At 37.8% G+C, this 22,214-nt stretch overlaps 1 protein-coding gene across 2 annotated transcripts in view; it reads right to left on the bottom strand.

Moving 5' to 3' along the window:
• The window catches only part of OXCT1 (3-oxoacid CoA-transferase 1), a 169,397-nt gene that overhangs the window by 6,920 nt on the left and 140,263 nt on the right, over nucleotides 1-22,214 (bottom strand). For both annotated transcript variants that reach the window (XM_027863610.1, XM_027863609.1), the window contains 2 exons: nucleotides 14,061-14,141; nucleotides 7,286-7,387 (listed from right to left, as the gene is read on the bottom strand). In XM_027863610.1, coding sequence (XP_027719411.1) covers nucleotides 7,286-7,387; nucleotides 14,061-14,141 — 183 coding nt within the window. The remainder of the gene's footprint in view (nucleotides 1-7,285; nucleotides 7,388-14,060; nucleotides 14,142-22,214) is intronic.

Raw genomic sequence — 22,214 nt, 5'->3', positions numbered from 1 at the left:
TAGTAGTAGTAGTAGTAGTAGTAGTAGTAGTAGTAGTAGTAGTAGTAACAATAGTAATAGCTAGCATTTATGAAGCATTTTAAGGTTTGCAAAGCTTATTTGACGAATACATTTCCGGAGTTCAGGAGAGAGAGTTAGACAACAGAGATGTTGGTATCTGAGGCACTGATCACTGATCCCATGGGAGATCACCAAGAGAGAACAAAAAGAAGAGAATGAGGACGCAGAACAGAGCCTATTTAATGTGAGGGAAGAGAATGATTATCCAACAAAGGAGACTGAGGAAATTAAAGTCAAGAGTAGACTTTAGGTAAGCATAGCATCACTTAAGGAAGGAGAGAATATACAGACGGAGAAGGTGGTCAACACATTCATAAGACAGAAAGGGATTGAGAGAATGAGGACTGAGAAAAGGTCATCCGGATTTCATAATTCAAAAATGACCACTACACCTGGGAGAGCGTAGTTTTTGTTACATCGTGGGGCCAGAAGTCAGACAGAGAAGTGATACTTTTTTGAAATTGCTTTGTCATACTGTGCATTCACTAAAATATGTATAGTTTGCATTAGAATGTAGACTCCTTGCTCAGTTTTGTCTCTGTAATCCCAGAACCTGGCACAGTGCACTGCATGTACCTCTTATCAGGTATGCTATACTGGAGACTCCTTTCATGTACATGGATTGGGTTACCTGGCTGTTGAGTTCCCTCCCAACTCTCAAATTCTGTGATTCTGTGAGTGGACAGCTAGGATATGGAGATAATAGTATAGATAACTTTCTAGGAGTTTGGCCATGAAGGGAGCAAACAGATTTGGGATATAAGTTCCCTGCTTTTAGAGGTCTTCAAGCAAGAATCTGACCATAACTATTAGATGATAAAGCAGCATTTCCTGCTTCAGGTATACAGTGGGATAGATGACTTCTGAGATCTTTCAGCTCTGAAATTAATTTAATGTTTTTATAAACAAACCTCTTCTAGCCTTTGTTGTCTTGTCTCCGTCTCACCCAATTTCTCTGCTCCAAATTTCTAATAAAGGCTTCGATGACCAGGGACATAGTAATAATTTGCTCTCTTCCAGAGTTGTAAATCTTTCCTTTTTATGAAAAGGCAAATCCTGCTAAAATGGATTTCTTGAAATGTGATAGATGATAACACATGTTATGCATGCACTTAGGGGAGCAGATTCTCATAAGTTACAACAAAATATATACCATGCATTATATTGTGTTGGTTATCAAAAGACAAAACACGTGTACAGTGTTTTTCAAACTTTCAAGCACTATATAAATGTTATGTCATTATCATTATTATCATTACAGCAGGGCACACAACTGTTGACTTACAATAAGCATAGTGTCATATGGATAATGTGATGCACTTGAAGTCAAGAAGGTCTGGGTTCAAATCTTACCACAGACGCTTTTTAACCAGCTTCCCTGGGCTAGTCCCTTTACTCTCTTTGAGCCTCATCTGTAAAATGAGGGAATTGAACTCAGTGACCTCTGAGGCTCCTTTCAACTCTAAATAAATGATCCTGATAATTGAGTCTGAAGATGAGAAATCTGAGGGGTGATAATAGCTACCTTTAAGCTTTTGAAAATTTAATTATTTAAAGGGCTGTAACTACTAAGTTCCTATTGCTAAAGAGAACAGAAGCTGTGAAAGTGATTTAGCCAAAGGGTACACTAAACCAGCTGAGGTTTAAAGACCTTTGTCATTTAAAAAAAAAAAAGGTTAAGGTTAATGATATGCATATGCTAATAATAATTTCCCTCTAAAATATTAAACATGAAATCATATATGCATTCAAAATACTCATGTTATGTGGAAATGTTTTTGATAAGAAAATTAAGTTTAATTTCTTTTATTTTATAGGTGGATATATAGATAGATATAGATAGAGAGCTGGACTTGGAACAAGAAAGACTTGGGTTCAAGTCTCACCTCTGACACATACTACTACCTGTGCGACCCAGAGTAAGTCACTTAATCTCAGAGACCTCTAGGCAACTTCTAAAATGGTAAAGCTTGTTTTCTCACATGGAAGTTCTCTTGACCAATGAAATGACAGGATCAGTCCCTATCCCTTCTTTTATTCTGCTCTCAAACTTCTGCAACCCTTTGCTCTTTATTCTAAGGTCATTCTAATCTACATTCTCAGGTTTCCTAGATCAACTGTCATTGGTTTCTTCAAATTATCTCAAGGCCAAGTGTCCATGGCCAAAGGAGCAGAGGAAGAGGTAGAGCAGATTACTCCTTAGGGTCACCCCTGGCTTTAGGATTCTGTGGCTAACTCATCATCTTTAAATAATGCATCATCCTGTTTGACAATACTAGACTGAAACCACTATGTCAATGTACCTGTTAGTGTTTATCCATATGTTTCAGAGTTTTTGTAGTGCTTTTGACCCTATAATCCAGGTCCTTAGAGAATGTATTACATTAGTAAATTAATGTGTGAGAAAACACATCAGTTATTTACAAATTCATTTCTTTCTTTTAGGTTCACCTGAAAACTGTCTCTGAATTGACAATCTCATAATGCTGAATTTTACACTATCTTTCAATTTTACTATCAAAGGATTTACTATTCAAACTGTGCATTTATCATAGAATCATTTCCCCCACTCCCCCGAACATATGCATTATATAAATGGCAGAGTGTAATGGATTTCTCAGAGAATAAGTTCAGTTTAGGTTTGTTGCATGCCTAAGAATGCTTTTATTCTGAGTTGCTATTTGGAAGACATTTCCTTCTCAAGACAGACTTGTAAGAAGCAGGCAAAAAGGAAAAGTCTACATTTGCATGGATCTCCAGTTGCTATCAATGAGAATTCTCTACCACGTACAAGGAAAGACACAAGGCTCTTAGTATTTAAACAAGGCAGTCTCAGAAACAATCCATTTTCTTTTTTAAGCAATGGAACATCTGTGGGAATAACTTAATGAAATAAAACTCTTCTGTTGAAAACAGATGATTTCTAATAGATGGTTTATAACATTTCCTCTCAAAGGAATATGGACAGCTTAATTTTTTTAATGAAACATCTGATTCTTTTCTCTGTCACACCTATTTTGAGCTTCTAATGTTGTTCATACCCTTTATGTGGAAGCTGACTGGCTTTTACAAAAAAGGGAAGAAGATGAATCTTTATGTAGACTGACTTTGCCTGTCTATTTTTATAATGAAAAACATCTACTAAAAGTATAATTTCTCATTCTGTTCCTTCGTAGTTTCATCAAAGTTATAAGCCCATAAATGCAAAACAGATTACCCTGACAAGGTGATCTACTAGCTAAGCAGAAGAGGATTTAAGTGTGGGAGCTAAGCCAATGTCCAATGTATTGTCTCCTCAACCCACTGAAATCCTTACAGTGTACTTTCTTCCTGACATAATGCCAGCTCATAATAGATATGGGTGAATATAAATCCATTCCCTTTGGCAAGGAATGTCTGTATCTGGTTTCTGTGAGATATCACTGCAGACAAGTAGACAAGCAGTATATACTTGTCCTTCAAGGTTTAGCTATAGCCTTGCCAGGAAGAGGACCAAGGTCTTTTAAGGTGAAGGACAACATTTTTGTCTTCCTCTGTATCCCCCATCATACCTGGATCAGCACTGGGAATACTGTAGGCACTCAGAATAACAAGGCATTGCCCTGGGCCTTTCTTTCTTCTCTTTACACTCTTTCCCAGAGCAATATCATCTGTTTCCATCAGTTCAATCACCAACTCTCTGCCAATGACTCCTAAATCTATTTATTCATGACTAACTTCTTTCCTAAACTCTAAGATGAAGTCTCCAAATGCCTAGTGGACATCTCTACCTGGATGGTCCAATGACTCTCAAACTCATTTGATATGATAGATAGATAGATAGATAGATAGATATATAGACAGACAGACAGATAGATGTTATATGACTTACTCAAAGTTTCACAGGTTTGAACCCATGTCTTCTGACCCCAAATTGAGCACTGTGACCAAAATTAAAAGCAATTCTGCTACTACTAGACTGTAGCATCTTATCAATGACTTATACACAAGAAATAGCTTAATATATGTCAAGTTACACATATGACAGGTAAAGGATATGGGCTAGTTGTATAGTGAGAGCAAGGGATGATAGCCCAAGCATTGAACTTACTGGCAAAATATTCAGAGAAAATTCAGAGAACCCAAGTATGAGGCAAGACGTGGACAAGAATCTTCACAGGACAAGAAAACATCTAATCAAGACTGGCAGAAGGAATACCTAGACCAGTGGAGATCACAAACCATCTAACAAATCATCAAGCATTTATTAAATACCAACTATGTGCTGGGCACTGTATTAGGCACTGGGGATACAAAGACAAAAATGAAACAGTTCCTGCCCTTGAAGAGGTTGCATTCTACTAGAGGGACAATATATACACAGCTAAGTAATTACTATCTATCTATCTGTCTGTCTGTCTATCTATCTATCACATCATATCAAATGAGTTTGAGAGTCATTGAGCCATCCAGGTAGAGATGGCCAACAGGCATCTGGAGACTTCAGCTTAGAATTTAGGAAAGAAGTTAGTCATGAATCTATTTAGATTTGGGAGTCACTGGCAGAGAGGGCTTGGTTTACTAATCTATACAATGAGCAAGCTGGATTCCATGGTCTCTTCCAGTTGTAAATGCAGGTTGTTATGATGCTGCAACCAAAAGGTAAAACATTATTTTCCAATGGAAACCCATCTCTTCTGCAAATTTCTCTGTTTCTGTTCAGGGTACTGAGTCAGAAACCTTAAAGTCACCTCTGACTCTCTCCTTTCCTGCCAATATCCAATTAGGTGGCAAGTCCTAACAATTGAGCCATTCCTCCTCACATCTGTCCCCTTCTCTCTATTTACAATGTCAGCCCCTGTCCTAGTTCAATCTTAATCAGCCCTTGTGTGGACCACTAGCATAGCCTCTTAACTGTTCTCCCTGCTTCAGATTTCTCCCCCTCTCATGCATACTTCACACAGGTGCCAAATAATCTTCCTAAGGTACAAAAGTGATTATAAAATTCCACTGCCTCTAAGATAAGATATAAAATCCTTACCCTCGCTTTTAAGGACCTCCCTAATCTGATTCTACCCTCCCTTTCAAGTCTGCACTTCACATTATTCCCCTTTACATAGTCTATGTTCTTGCCCTACTGGACTACTAACTTTTAACCCAAAACATGCCATCTCATACCTTGGTTCATTTTCATACACCACCTCTTAACTCCTTCATTCACAACCTTTATAGACAGAAAATAGCAGAGCTGGATTTGGACCCAGGTCTTTTGGACTCCAAGCCTAGTGCTCTTTCCACTGACCTAGTATGCCTCCCTTAAACCACCTGGTCCAACATATACCTGAATAAGAACCACCTCTACAATATGCACTGAGGTATTATAGTCCTATTTACCTTTTCATTTAGTATTCTGTCAAATAGTTATCTCCAGTAGCTGGCATTCCTGTATGTCTATAGTACACTGATGACTGGTATTCATAATGATGACCGTGTAAGATTCAGGAAGGAGTTATATTCATATCATAATGATGAAAAGGTATTAAGCTACAAGCATAATTTTATTATTAAGCATATCTTTCTGCTTTAAAATCCATGGGAAACTATTAGTCATTTATCAGAATACCTACTTAACCAGGCCACATTTCTCAGCTATGCCAGGTGAAAGAGTAGACTGCATGAATAACATCAATCAGAGTTAAGAAGTACAAATTCCATCAGTCCAATAATCCATCTTTTTTCATTCCGTATTTGCCCATAAATTTAAAACACAGGTACCCTAGGACCAGGGTCTGTCTTTTTTTTCAATCTCCTTTGCTATATAATTTCTATTGCATCTAAAAAAGGATATATTATTACCTTACGAAGGGGAGGTTGGCTAATTCACATGGGTTGATTTAAAGAATGTCTTATTAAATAAGTTTTCCTACTCAATAGCTAGGATAAAAGTCTAGAATAAAGTACAAATTCTATTTTTCCTCTGTAGTTACTGGAAAGCTAATTAATACCTTTGTGCAAGGTATTGCTAGAAGAGTATTTTCAAAAGGAAATTCAGAAAAGGTTAATGGACAAGGACCTTGGCAGAGTACCATGAATAGTTATGTATGTGAGTAATGAATTATGCAGCAAACCTGTTTTCACAGCAATTTGTTATACTCTGATAGGTACAAGCCATTCAGGACCCAAGAAATAAATGTATTCGCGATTTACCAAATACCCTTTGTGAATGATTTTCTGAAGGTTAGATAATCCTGTAGCAACTGAGTTTTTCTGTTTTCTTGAGAGATATACTTCACCATACACAGAATACGTCTTCCTGAAAAGTTGTATGCAAATGAAATCTTTTTACCCCAAACTTGAAGATGTTTTTGTCCTCATTTTTTATTATCTTTGATCAGCAAGTCCTCCTAACTCCTTCCTTTCCTTCCTCTCCTTTCCCCTCTAAAGCTGAGAGATGATTAGTGTTCTATGGAGGAGTACTTAATCTAAAGCTTATTTCACCCCTTTACATATGTATAGCCTTACTAGATTAACTGTTCTCTCAAATCACCCCATGTGTTCCAACTTAAAGCTCATTCCCCTCCCCCAGTTTTTTTCTGAAGCAAGAGAAATTATTTTATAATATTAATTATCTTCCCCTTCCTAATTTACCTGCTGTTAGTCTGAATTATAATACATTACATTTTCTTAAAACAAAGCAGAGTAGTACAATTCCAGGTTAGAACCCTCCCTAAAGCTTAAATGTTCTTCAAGGTTTGCAGTAATCAAATCCACAAACCTTCACTAGGTAGCAATTCTTTGATTGATTTACTATCATGTGCTGAGAGAGACCAGGAAGATTTGCTTCTTTATGTGAAGGTCACACAGTTAGGTTGTACTATGTCCTGACCGCCATTTTGGAAGATTTTAGAAGAATTTTCAGAGAAAAAACTACAGCCCTTCCTTAGCTTCTGTTTCCAACTACCTAGTTGCTCTTTTCCTTGTGTTTCCAATAATTCCTGATCTAAACCCCACCATCCTCTCATTCACGTGCTCCCCAACCCGACTTTTATTACTCCCCTGTGAGTCAGTGCATGATTCTCTGTTCCCACCTGATCTAATCTGTGACCACCCCTTCCTTCCACTCCTGTGTATCTGAAAGGTCAAATCTAAAAATGATAACAAATTAATGGCTTATGTCCTGTACTTACCCATTAATCAGGCTCATCATAGAGGACAAATGGCTACATTTACTCACATAAATACTTACGGCAAAATCACATCCAGTGCTCTTCTTTATCTCATCCACTGTCAGTCCTTCCCAGATTTCAACCAAAGTCAACCCTTTTTTCTTGTCCACATCAAACACGGCCTGTCAGATTCAAGCAAGTGGCAACAGTAATTTTTAGCATGGTAATAATTTTATAACACAAAGCAAAGAAACTAGAAATGACAACTCATGTTCTTAAAGGAGAAAACAAGCATAGAGATCAAAAGGAACCAAAAAATTAGCAGTCTGAAATTGTGAAACTATTATCTATATTTAACATGTACTAATTTCCTAATCAGTAATTACTTGTCCAAGAGTTGATTCTAAAAAATATCCAAGTGGTGAATAGTAATGGCATTTATTTGCTAATAACAGCTTAAGTAACATTAAAAAGAAAAACTTTTTTTGACACTAATCAAACTAGGGACAATAAATTAATACAGGCATTCATTAAAAAAAAAAACTAATAGAAACAGCATAGTGTAATGGATAGTCAAGTGTAGGTGGCCATAGTCAAGAAGGCCTGGCTTTGCCTTTTAACACATACTTGCTGTGTGATCCTGATCATTACAACTTAATTTCTCAGTGTCCTGTGTCCTGGGCAAATAAAACTATGATTTGAGAAGAAAGGGCTGACCCTCATTGGTGAAAGCCACTGGTATAGGAGGAGGCCTCCTCATAAGTAGGTGTCAGCATCGCTGATACCAATGGAAATCACAGATCAGTTCCAAAAGATAAAAATATAAACACCAGCTGGAAGGGGTCACAAAGGTAGGAAGGGTAGGGGCTGAGAGTTGAATCCAAGTCTCCCCCTAAGTCCTAAGCTCTTCCTAGTACACTCCATGGCCTTGACAGAAGTGCAGTTTGTTTGTTTTTTTATTCTCCTGGACCATAAGTGGCGTTTCTAGTGACGATATCAGCATCAGTGACCTTCACTTATCAAGGAATGTTAAGGTAGGAAAATACATTCTCCATTTTACATAAAATAATGAATAAAAACTGTTGGAAGGGAAAGGTCTAGGAAAGTATTATATGTTGCTAGGGATAAAAAATTAAAAGAGATAGAGGAAGGAGCCATAATACAGCTATAGGACTGCTAAGAATAGCTAGCATTTTTATACAGCTTTAAGGTTTCAATACACATGTTATCTATTTGATTCTCACAACAACCCTGTGAGGTAGGTGCTATTACTATCCCCATTTTCAAATGATAAAATATTTGTAAAGCAAATTAGCCTAGTGCCTGGTACACAGCAGGCTTTTTCCTTCTCCCCTCCCACTTTACAGATGAAGAAACTGAGGCTAAGACAGATTAAATGACTTGCCCAAGAATGTGACTGAGAAGGTATTTGAATCTTAAGAAGGTAACTCAATCTAAGACCCCAACAAGTTCAACACTAACCACTGTGCAACCTAGCTGCCTAGGAAAGTTGAAGGGGAGAGTTCTCTTGCTCTTTAGAGTACCTAAGGGAGTTTATATGCAAAGTCCTATGGTCCTAGATGGCTTCTATCCAGTGACATTCTCCCTTTAAACAGATACTCCTCTATATTGAAAAGGAATTGAGGTGTCCCAGAGCTGGAATTGGTCTTTTTATATCCACAATGTGGTGTTCATTTTCACTTAAATAACTCGGAATTGCAAGGCATAGTCTCTGGTGGGATATTTCATTCTAGATATTCTGTGTATACTTCTCATTTCTGATGCCATGTGGAAATGGTGCTGGTTGGGTAAGTTTGGCCCAGCAGGTACACTTGGAGCGATAATGTTTCAGATTCAAAACAAACACTTCCACATTTAAAATCAAGAGTTGGAATGCCTTTAGGCTCCCACTAGTCCAATGCCTTACTCAATCAAGGAATCTCTTTCATAGGGCTCACATCAGATCTTTCTTTGAATACCTCTAGTGATAGGAAACTTACTACCCGGAATGCCAGTCTACATTATCAGATAGCTCTAAATATTAAAAGTGAACTAAATATTAAAAGTTGAACTGAAATGTGCCTCCTTATGGCTTTTATCTGCTGATCCTAATTCTCCCCTCCAGAGACATAAAGTACATATCTACTCCTAATCTCCCTTCCACATGACAGCCCTCCAAATATTTTAAGTTAAAAGTCAAGTTGTTCCTTAATTTTCAGGCTAAACAAACCTTGTTCAACCATTCATCATGTGACACTTTTTAAAGGGCCTTTATTGTGGGAATGGTTAGGTTCTATTCTGATGAATCTGATGATTCCTCTGTATACAATTTAGCTGTTATTTAGGTTCAGAACTTATATTTGCATAAACCTTATGGAAGTGCAATGTATTCACAATCATTTGCAGATGCACACTTCTTCTGGAGCTTGTGGCAGCTTGACTGCTAAGGGCTTTTGTTTCCATTTATGTTTTAGATAATTACAATAGCTTTAATGTGACAGCTTTGAGAGAATTTCTGGAACAGTAACTATTCCCCAGAGATGATCAGAATACCTAGGGGGACGGAAAGAAGTAGGTGCCCTTCTTCATTTGCTAATTGGATTAATTGCTAAAGTGGATTCCATAGGAAAAGGGTGCTAAATTTTAAAACCACAATGTTTTTACCAATCTGTTCTTGCACATTAAAAAAAGTTTTAAACCCACGCTCCAGAACAAATATTTGTTTAATACTAAAAATGATCATTATGGAAATGTTTCTTTATACTGCTTTGGATGACTTGTTTAATTTCAAAATGACAATTAAAATCGGGAAAATGTAAATTTTTTTTCATTTGCAGAAAACTTGTCTGGGGCACTATCTATCCTGGTCTCTTCTGTCCTGAATTAAGAATAAATGCACACTTACAAAAAGGGAACAGACAAGAAGGAAAGAAAAATCCTTAGGATCAAGTCATTAAAACAACATAGGACATGAAATTTTCTAGAATAATGAATAAGGTACCATGAGCATTAAGGTAGGCTCTAAGTATAAGGAAAATTAAAACTAGGGCAAATTGGCTTGTGGCTTTTATTTACACATGCCTCGTGCTGCAACTGAGTCTAGTCGATGGGAAAGTAAGGTGTCTGTTATTAGATGGGGGAAACTAACTTCTCTGTAACCCCGTGAGGAATTCCAGCTGGTAGCAGAGAAAGTAAACAAAGACCAAGTAACAGTGAAGGATCTACCAGGAGAAAACCCATTTCACCATTACATCTAAAAAAAAGAGAAGAGGAGCCACTTTCCCCCAGAAGGGTTTGTTCATTATCCTCTCCCTATCACAGCAGGATTGCACTACGGAGAAATTTTCAGAGAAATAAAGCTAATAACAGTGGCGTAGGCTTCCACATGGGGAGCCATCTTTCACACTCTGGCTGCACTAATAAAAGGAGTAATGGTTCCAAGAATCCCAGCATCCTCCTCTTTCAAAGGGCCACTAATGGAATTTTTAGAGTTGTTTGCAGAGTTCTGTCTTCCCTACTCACCCCCCCCCCCAAGTCTGTGGCCACATAGGGCATCCTTATGACTCTTAGTGTTGCAGGATCCTTCATCCCTCATTCAATAGATACTGAAGGAGTGAGTGCCTCCTATGTCCATAGAGCAGGGCCAGCCTTTTATTGAGGTAAAGAAGGTATACAAAGAACTTGAAGATAGGGTCTTTTGCTTTTAAATAACTTACAACACAGTTGAGGAGATAAGATATTGGCACATTAAATGAAATAAGAGTTCAATAACAATAAAGACAACAATATTAAAGACCTCCCAGGGCAGTTTATGATAAGTGCTAAATGGGTAATATAGATAACATGAGCTCCAAGTTCAGAGGAAAGAGATTATCATGATTCACAATGGCCTCAGAGAAGGGCGGAGCCAAGATGGCGGAGGGAAAGCAGTGACTTGCTTGAGCTCTCCCCCAAACCCCTCCAAATACCTATAAAAAAATGGCTCTAAACAAATTCTAAAGCAGCAGAACCCACAAAAAGACAGAGTGAAACAACTTTCCAGCCAAAGACAGCCTGGATGGTTGATCAGAAAGGTATATCGCGCGGGGTGGGGAGAGGAGCGAAGTTGGGTGTGGGCGCACAGGCTGCAGCAACCCTGGAGCAGGCCTCAGAGGGCAGCTGTGATGCTTTCCAGGCTTCTCAACCCACAAATGCCAAAGACAACTTAGAAGGTCAGTGGGAAAAGTCTGTGACTGCGGTGAGAGAAGGAGCTAGGTCTCAGCTGCCGGCAGCAGCTATTTCCTGGGCTTCCGGCCCACAGACTGAAGGGGAGTCGAGTGGCTGATCAGAGGGGGATTGCAGGGATCTCTTTGCCAGTGCTAAGGCAGGAATCCCTTGCTTTACCAGTGCTTGGATCTGGGTCACAGTTCTGAGGGGCGGTCCTGGGGCAAGGAGGAACGTTGGTGTGGTGGAGAGGAAACAACTCACCCCTTATCATAGCACCTTGGAAGAACTGAAAATTTTCAGGTCCCTAAAAGTATCTCTGAAAACACAATGGCCCCAGAAAGCTTCATAAGGGAGAGGGAGCCTTGTATTTGACCTTGAAATGGGTAACACATTGGTAAGTGGAAAGGAAAAAGTATATTACAGATGAAGAGAAATAGTATAAGCAAAAGTGAAGAGATGGTGGGTTTCTACATATCTCCTTCAGGGAAACAACCAGTCCCATTTGTTTGGAATAAAGAATTTGAGTGTGCAGATGTGGGCTATCAGGTTACATAGTAATTTGAAGGCAGACTGAGCTATCTATTCTTTGTGAATATATATTATTCCCCATTTTACAGATGAGGAAACTGAGGCAAACAGATTAAGTGGCTTGCCCAGGGTCACACTGCTGGTAAGTGTTTGAGGCCATCTGAGTTGAACTCAGGTTTTCTTGACTCCAATTACAGTGTTCTTATCTACTGCTCCTCCCAGCTGCCCTATGTGATAGAACTTTCTGTATAAGAAATCATAATGGACTTTGAATTATGTCTTCTTAGAAAGTTGATGAAATGAGCTTTCTAGACATCACCAGTCTTAAGAATTATTCTGTTCCATGATATGTTCACAGTCAACTCCCTTAGTGCTATTTATGTGGGTTTTGTAAAAGTAACTCATAGGAAAGATCCAGTATGCACAACATGGCAAACACTTTCTCTTACCTTTCATCAGCCCATCTTACCTTTTATATGAACACCAGGTTACTTTTGCTCCCAGAGTGGCCTGGAAGAAGCAGCACCTTGAAAATAAATGCATATAAGCCTTTTCCCCTTATTTTAGCCTAGAAAAGAGAAATCTGGAGTTGGGGTTTTGGACAATGAGAGTTGTCTTCAAGTGTTTGAAATATTATCTATGTTACTTGGAAGAGGAACTAGGCCCCAAGTTCTGCTTGGCCCCAAGGCGCAAAAGTAGGAGCAGGGGGAGGAAGATGAAGAGAACTCTCATAGCCCAAAACCCCAACTCCAGACTTTTCTTTTCTACCTTAAGAAAGGGTATATCCATATACGATTTATTTTCAAGGTGCTGCATCTTCCAGTCCACACTGGGAGCAAAAGTAATCTGGTGTTCATATAAAAGGTAAGATGGGCTGATGAAAGGTAAGAGAAAGTGTCAGCCGTTTTGTGCATACTGAATCTTTCTTATGAGTTACTTTTACGAAACCCACAAAAATAGCCCTAAGGGAGTTGACAGTGAACATGTCATAGAACAGAATACTTCTTAAGACTGATGATGTCTAGAAAGCTCATTTCATCAACTTTCTTTTATGTGCGTTTTAGAAAATTGGAATATGAGAAAGGATAATGAACAGGACCTGAGTTCATAAACAAAGGTCCTCTTTGTTCACTATGGCTCTCAAGATGTCCTGCTTCCAGTTGTATGGCTTCATTAAATGTTTTTTTTAATTTATTTATGAAGAAGTTGAGCTACTGTCATCAGACTCATTTAATCTCTAAGGTATGAGTTTAGAAATTACATGATCACAGACTCGAAGCTGGAAATGCCCACAAAGGCCATCTAGTCCAACCTATTTACTTTACAGATAAAAACACTGAGATTCTGAGAAATTAAGTGACATGTCCAGAGCTACCCAGCTAGTAAATGTTAGAGGAGGGATTTGAACACAGGTCTTCCAGGCTTTAAGCCAAACCCTCTAATCACTAAGCTACCTCCTACAACTAAATATGGATCATAAAGATGACTGGATAGCCCCAGGGATATTTCTGTCTCTCATTACAGCCCTCAGTTTTGTGTTTAGATAGAAATGTCCATCTTGTTGGCTGAGTTCTACAACCATGCCAAAGGGACAGGTTAAGTCTTGATGGGTTATAAGAGCATTCAAGAAGCCTGGGAGGAATGGAGGACAAACCTTCCCATACTAATTGCATGGACTATAGCCACTTGGATCTTCACCCAATTAAGTAAAACCAGCTGTTGGTCAGCTTCTATAACAGAAGTGAAAAAGCTCATGTTTATATTTTAGGACAGCAAAGACAATCAGCAGGAGTGAGGCACACAACGAGAAATCTTTAACTCCAACATTATTCACCAGAAAATAATCAGTGTCATTTTTCTTTGACGATGTCACTTTGTCAAAATTAAATATGACAGCCTTTCAGAGGTGTGCATGTCTGTGTCTCACTTCGTGGAACCCACACTCTGAAATAGTACAATGATTAGTCCATTTTACTTAACCTATCCCAGGATCAAGCTGAATCTATGTGTGCAATTTACATTTTCAGGGAGGCCATGTACAACTGAAATAGTCCTTTCAAATAAAAAATGACATGGTGATAGATGCAAGGCAAAGGAAAAGAAAAAACAAAAGCACTTTACCTTTTCAGTAATGATACGGTTCACACATTGCTTCCCAGTAAGCGGTAATGTGCACTTATCCAGAATTTTGTGCGTATTTCCCTGCATAAAATGAGAGAAACCAGAATCAGTCTTTGGAAGGACAGCTTATTAGAATTTATGCAGCTATAAGACAAAATGAAAAGATCAGAGAAATGTGTTTACATTCTCCCCTAAGTACATATTGTTCTAAGACCTTTGTACAATGTTGTCTTTCTTTCTGGGGATGACGGCTGTGCTAAAATGATTTGAGGAAAACTACCCAACAACAATGTTTGTTGAAATATGAAACCATATCCATTCTCTGAAATACCTCCACTATTTTCCTTCCCTCAACCTACATACAGCCTTAAAATGAAGCTAAAATTTAAAAATCAAAACTAAAAATACAGAAAACAACTCTTGGAGGTCACTTCCTATATGTTGTTTTTTGTTTTGTTTTTTAGTCTGGTAAAGTATATTTCTGAATGTCAAATACAATATCAAATATCTTATTTCGGGGTAGGATGAACCCAAAAGTCTGTTCCTTCATGATACTAAATGTACATTTGAGACAAGCCTTTTCTTGTGTGAAACATACAAGGTTCAGTCACAATATTACTTTTATTTTCCTTCATCTATTCTATGATAATTACAAATCCCATATGGATGCTATGAGACCTGGTTTATTCACTCTTTAAAGATGGCACTGGGCAGCTAGGTGGCGCATTGGATAGAGTGCTGGAGTGTGAGTTCAAATCTAGCCTCAGACACTAGCTGTGTGATCCTGGGCAAATCACTTCACCCTGTTTGCCTCAGTTTCTTCATCTGTAAAATGAGCTAGAAAAGGCAATGGCAAACCACTCTAGCATCTTTGCCAAGAAAACTCCAAATGGGGTCACAAAGAGTGAGACACAACCGAAATGACTGAAAAACAACAAAAGACAACGTCACTTTACAGGTCTGATAAGAAAAAAAAATAAGGTTTCAGGGACTATGCTTAATTTAGAAGATCCTATTTTCACGAGAAGCAGCGTAGCATAGTGGTAAGAGGCCTGGATTAGGAACCACAAGGACATGGATTCAACTCCTGACTCACTCCCATACCCTTACCTATGAGCTGGGTGACCTTGGACAACCCCCAACCTTGGTGAATCTTACTTTCCTCATCTATATTATAGCTAATATGACATCCTCAGAGGAGCATTGTGGAGACTGAAAGAGAAAACATATATGAAAAGTGTTTGGTAAGGATGAAGCATCTATTCAAATGTAAATTATTATGGCAACATGTTAACTAATCAGGAATCCACAAGCAATGAATATCCATATCTATGGCGGGAAAGGAGGCAGCCACATATATGTAAAAGACATATACACACGTTTATATTTGTGTATACCTATGTATGTGTGTCTATATATACACAGACACACATACCTACATACATATAAGTCATTCAGCCAAAACTGGAGCTAAACTAATTACAAGTTAGACATGGGTTTGAGGAACTTAGTCTATCAGAAAACATATAGTAGTAAGCGTAGTACTTACTCTAGCCACATATTTTATTCCCCAAACATTTCCTTGATGGATGTCTGGCTATCACATACATATCCTACACACTGTCCTTCCTTCCCACTCCATCTCCAGTTCGGGAACTAGAATCGATTCAATCTTGCTATTCAATGCAAAGGATGGGTCAGTATACTGACCCATGGCTCTGGTAACGACATCCTTCCCATTACAAGACACTCGTTACAAGAACTCTTTGACTGTAGGGCCTATCTTCACTTTTGTAATTTGTACTTCCAGTGTTTAGCAGTGCTTGGCAAATAAGTGTTTAATAAATGTCTTTTCATTCATTAATAATAATAGCTATAATAATAGAAGCTAGCATTTATGTGCTTGAAGGTTTGCAAAGTGATTTACACATACTATTTCAGTTGATCCTCATAATCCAGGGAGGTAGGTGCTATTATTATCCCCATTTTACAGTTGAGAACTGAGGTAACAGAGAGTAAGTGACTTGCCTGGGGTCACACACCTAGAAAGTGACTGAGGCTGTATTTTAACTCAGATCTTCTTGATTCCAGGCCCAGCGCACTGTGCACTACAGCATCCCCAGCTGCCTCATTGCATTGCTACTTCTTTTTGATGTTAACTATTCTTTTGATGATCAATTTTTCCTTTTCATATTTCAAAGCAAGTCTGAAGATGCTGCAAATCTAAATCAATCAGTTGAAATTTGTGGCAAATATTCTATCTTCTACAGTTTCAAGTTGGCCAACTTACATGTAATATAACTCAAACAGACATGTCACAATCAATTCAGTTCCCAGATGCCAACATCGAGTACAATCTGTGTGCCTCTCAAGAACATTTCTGTAGGAAAGAACAAGTTTTTGTTCTCATTATGTGAATAAGCTCCACATGTGACTGGAAGGTAACCACTTGCTTTAATGGAAAATGAGGGTGTTTTCCCCCACTTAATAGTATTTTATTTTTTCCAATTACATGTAGAGATAGTTTTCAATATTCATTTTTATAACATTCTTGGTTCCAAACTTTTTTCTCCTTCCCTCCCTTCTCTCCCCCCTCCCCAAGATAACAAGCAATCTGATATAGGCTACACATGTACAATCATGTTAAACATTATTTCCACATTGGTCATGTAAAAAAAAAATCAGAACAAAAGGGAAAAACCACAAGAAAGAAAAGAACAAAAACCAAAAAGTAAAAATAGTATGCTTCGATCTATAGTTTTCCATAGTTCTTTCTCTAGACGTGGATAGCATTTTCCATCATGACTCTTCTGTAATTGTCTTGGATCATCGTATTGCTGAGAAGAGCTAAGTCTATCATAGTTGATGATCACACAATGTTGCTGTTACTATGTAAAATGTTCTCCTGGTCCTGCTCACTTCACTCAGCATCAGTTGGAAATGAGTTTTAAGAGAAATAATGAATTTCAACTAACAATGTTAACTTTCAAATTGTGACCCATCTAGCCCAAAGTCCTTCACTGTCTTTGTTTCCACTTCAGCCAAGAATTATGTAGGATGTTGTATTTAACATTTCTATAATGAATAAGGCATACACTTAGAAATGCATGAGGTCTTTTGTCAAGACTAAAAGCACCAACTCATGCAGAAAATAGCCTTGACTTGGAACCTCCAAAACTCACAAAATGAATAACAGGACACAATACAAATTTTGGGGTAAACAATACTCCTGATTTAGCAGGTGATACATAGAAAACTGGTTTTATGTGTATTCTTTCCAAATAGAATAATGTAATAAAAGGACACCACTAAAGTATTACACAAACACACACACACACACACAAAACAGTAAATGCATAAGAATAAAAAGAAAAAAGAGAAAAAGAGGTACAGGAAAAGCTTAGGAATCCAACAATTTCAAGATACAACTAGAGTAGTAGATGAAGCCATGATGGAACTAATTAATGCTGTACTCTAACTACATTAGGCTTAACGGGTACACCAGTGCAAGGAACCCAAATGTACAAATGATTAACAAAAAGGCAAAAAGCAGTATGTTTTCAGTACAAGGAAAAGCAGGACCAAAAAAAGGAGATATCCTTTGTCATGATTGGATCATTCAATGTAGAAAAAACTCCAAAGGAAGTGAGATTTTATGATCCACTGCTGAATCTTCCTTCTTATCTATCTTTCTCAAGGCTACAGGAAAGAAGGTATACTAATGCATTGCTGGTGGAATTATATATTGCTCTGGAAAGCCATTTGGAACTATGCCCAACATCATACCCTTTGACCCAGCAATACCACTACTAGATCTACACCGCAAAGAGATAAAAGAAAGAGGAAAAGGATCCACATGTACTAAAATATTGATAACAGCTTTTTTTGAGGTGGCAAAGAACTGGAAACCAAGGGGACCATTAAACTAAGTTAAACAAATTATAGTATATAACTGTAGTGGAATACCATCTGCTGTAACAGGTTATGGAGGAGATAGTGGAGAAATCTGTATAAACTGATACAGAGAGAAGTGCGCAGAACCAGGAAAACATCTTATAAAACAACAACAACTTTAGAAAGACAAACACTTTTAAACACTTAAGAAATTTGATCAATGCAACAAAGTTAGTGGATCAGTCAACAAGCATTTTAAAAGTGCTATGTGCCAGGCACTGGGGATTTAAAAAAGGCAAAAATAATCCCTGCCCTCAAAGAAGTTACAATGGGCAGTGATAACATAAATAACTATGTATAAACAAGATAGATAGAGGATAAATTGGAAATATTTACAGAAGGAAGGAAGTAGGATTACGGGGGGCCAGCAAAGCCTTCTTTCAGACAGTGGGGACTTCTAGCTGAGACTTGAAGGCAGTCAGGGAAACCTGGAGGCAGAAATGAGGAAGGATTACGATTTCCAGAGGACAAATGATAAAGCATGCTACCTACTTCCTAACAGAGAGGTGCTGGGGAGTCATATTTTTTTGGACATGACCAATGAGGGGATTGATTTTGCGTACTTATGTATATGATGTAAGGGTTTTTTTTTTGTTTTTAGTCACTGGGGTGGGGAGAAGATAAAGGAAGGGAAAGAAAATAGATTTTTGTTAATTGAAAAAAATTAAATTTCATATATCCTCCTCATTCCATTCTTAGATATCAAAAAGTGTAAAGTAACAGTTTTCAAGAGGAAAAAAATGCCTTCTTGAATGTCTCTTCTCTTGGGAGAGAAATAGGGAGCTATGGCTATAAAATGTTACATACATTGGATCTGGTGGTTTTGCTTAACTGTTTTTCTTTGGCTCATTTTGGGAAGAAAATTTCTATCCAAAAATAATGGTGGTCTTTTCTTTATTTTTCTTTTGTTTTGCAACATGGCTAAGGTGGAAATATGTTTTTACCCCCCTTTATACGTATAATGGATATAGTATTTCTTTCCTTCCCAATGGGTGGGGAAGGGGTAAGAGAGAAGGAAAGCATTCAGAACAGAATTTAAAAAAAAAATTTAATTAAAATTTTTTAAAAGTGTACATATATACATATAAACACATAAGTACATATATAAATAACAGTAAGCTAAAAGCATCAAGAAATCTTATATTTAGAACAACAACAATAAAGGAACAAAATAAAAATGTTTTTCTGAACACAAGGTCTGAGGCCTTTCATTTTTCATCCTTCTTTGTTTCTACTGGTACAACTTAGACAAATTCTACCTTCCCCATAACCTCAGTAAGGATCTCAACTCCTTTCCCCCTCCTTTTTTCATGATCTTCTCTTTTTTTTAAACCCCTCTACCATTCACAGACTGGAAATCTCAGAGAATCTTTTATGTAGCTGTTCTTTTCAGAGGATCAAAGTCAATATGCTCTATCACTGTCCTTACTGAGATTATTTCCTGTTAAGGGTTCTTCATCTAAGGTTCACGGATCCCCAAAGGGTCTATAGATAGGTTTCAGGAGGTCATGAACTTGGAAAAGAAAAATTATCTTTATTAACTTTCAATTAAATTTAGTATTTCCTTCAACTATTTAAAAAATCTTATTCTGAGAAGGGGTTCATAGGTTTCAACACACTGCCAAAGGGGTCCATAACACAAACAAGGTTGAGATTCCTACTCTAGAGGCAGCTAGGTGGTTCAGTGGATAGAGTATTGGGTCTGGTGTCAGGAAGAGTTAAGTTCAAATCCTGCCTTACACATTAACTAGCTATATGATCCCAGGCAAGTCACAACCTTTATCTGCCTCAGTTTCCTCAATTATAAAACAGATAATAATAATGTGAGAAATGATTATTTCTCTTTTGTACTTAATAACTAATTATTGTATTAGGAACAAGGTTTTTCTCCTTTTCTACTTCCTCATCTAGAAACCGATCTAATCAGATGGTAAAAGAAATTCTAAGTTTGGGCTAATGAGTGTATTCCTGCTCATTGTGTTTACTCAGACAGGTCTGGGGAAGTGTTGATTCTCCCTTTTGTCAGACAGGTGATATGGAAATTGCTAGGTCTCTTTGATCAAGATATGGGGGATCCAAGTCACATACCCCAAGACCCTCATTGTAACACAGCCCACCCTCTCATTGTAATATTCATTTTCTCATTCACTGTTAACCAATCACTGATTGAATGCTTGCTCTTCCAAGGGCATATAAACAGTGAGCTCACAGTCACTGGTGCCTTTGGTCTAAGAGATAGTGCCAAATGACCATTCTTTTATTGAAAATGCTGACATTATTAATAAAATGATTAAATTTCCCAGAAACTATATCCCTCAAACCTTTTTAAATGCCACAATAGGACCTACTTCCCAGGGTTGTTATGAGGTTCAAATGAGAAAATATTTGGAAAGTATTTAGAGCAGTGTCTGGCACACAGTAGGCACCTAATAATTGCTTATTCCTTTATTCCCCCCTCTAGTTTACCTCCAGAAATCTTCATGAAATATTAAACCTAATATCAATAATGATAAACAGCTGTAGTTAAATGATCTTCCAAGAATCTCATGGTTATCATCATAGCCAAATTAATAAATGTTCTTTTTCAAAAAAGAGATGGACTGATTACTTCACTGTCATCAGAGGCAACTTTACATTTTGCTTTAAAAAAAACAAACAAGAATTCCATATCACTTACTCCTGTACTTTTAATGTTTCTTAGCTATGGATACAAAACCCATGCTCTTTTAGATATATTTTGGGGTAAAGGCCCAAAGTACAGACATATAAAATATAAACAATATCCCCTCCAGGTCTCAAAATTTCCAGTAATTCTGTTGCTAAGAATTACAATGGCAGGGATAGTCCCAGTGAGAGATTTCTCACTTGCAAGTGTCATTAAATAAAAGCATCTCAGGACATGAGCAATTGATTTCTGGGTCTGAGTTGCAAAGTTGTACATTTCCAGTTTTTTCTGGCTCACTAAAATAATAAACTTCTTGAAATGGCAGAGATTGAGATCTTTTTATGGTTCTGTTCACAACACCTAGAACAGTGCCTTGCATTCAGTAGTCATTTATTGTTTGCTGAATTGAATTGGTACGGGACTTGAAGCATAAGGCCGGTTACATAACAATCTGTGATGGTAAAGGCACAAGGGAAGGAGGAAACTAAGGGAAGGAGGGATGTTTAAAAATTAAGGAAGTTTAAAAGACTAAGAAAGATCAATACTTAAGAAAGTAACAATTAAAAAAAAAACAACTCCATAGTAATGAGGTGAATTCTTCCTCATTTCTCATATCTGTCATTACCTAACAAATGTGACATGTGTGCAAAGCATTTTGCCAACCTTAAAGTAAATCAGTCCATAAATGAAGCCATTTCAGACTCTTAGTACCTCTATTTGGGATTTTCTTGGCAAAGATATTAGAGTGGTTTGCCACTTCCTTTTACAGCTCATTTTACAGATGAGGAAAGTGAGGCAAACAGGGTTAAGTGACTTGACCAGGGTCATACAGCTAGTACTTGTCTGAGGCTGGATTTGAACTTAGGACTTCCTGATTCCAGGCCTGGCATGCTATCCACTGCGCCACCTAGCCGCCTCTGTTAGCTGCAGTTGTTATAGATATCAAGTGCATTTCCTCTTTAGACAACAACAGCTGAATGGCGGGGGAGGTGAGGCATGCCCCCTATTTGTGACTCAGTTCTAGGAATTCCAACAAGGTGTGTGGAAAAGATTTAGCACTACTACCCTCCCTTCAGAGGAGGGCCAAACACTCCCCTGTTCTCCTACAATGATTTCAAAGTTTGGAGAATGGAAATCATCTCCTTCGCTTGACCACCAACCCTACCCCCAAAAAAGTTGAGGACCTTCATACTCTACCTAGGGAATACAGAGTATATGGAGTACGCAGATATCAAATAACCATTATTATCATCCTATTCCAGAGGATACTATACTCTTGAAAAGGCAAGTCAATTTAGACAAAGAAGAGGGGAGAAAAAACTCAGGCTTACTCATACTCAATTTACGCTTGCTAAGAAATCCCAACTTATCCCCAAATGGCTTCAATTATAGTATGGAGTCATCTCTGGAGGAAAGAGCATTCACATGATGAGGCCGCAATAAGTTTGGTTTCTAGACAAACTGGAGAGAGAGAGAGAGAGAGAGAGAGAGAGAGAGAGAGAGAGAGAGAGAGAGAGGGAGGGAGAGGGAGAGGG

This window comes from Vombatus ursinus, unplaced genomic scaffold (genome assembly GCF_900497805.2).
Source record: "Vombatus ursinus unplaced genomic scaffold, bare-nosed wombat genome assembly UNPS02014772.1, whole genome shotgun sequence".
In the NCBI taxonomy this organism is placed as follows: domain Eukaryota; kingdom Metazoa; phylum Chordata; class Mammalia; order Diprotodontia; family Vombatidae; genus Vombatus; species Vombatus ursinus.
Note: the sequence above shows the minus strand (reverse complement) of the source record. Positions and strands in the feature narration are given on the sequence as shown.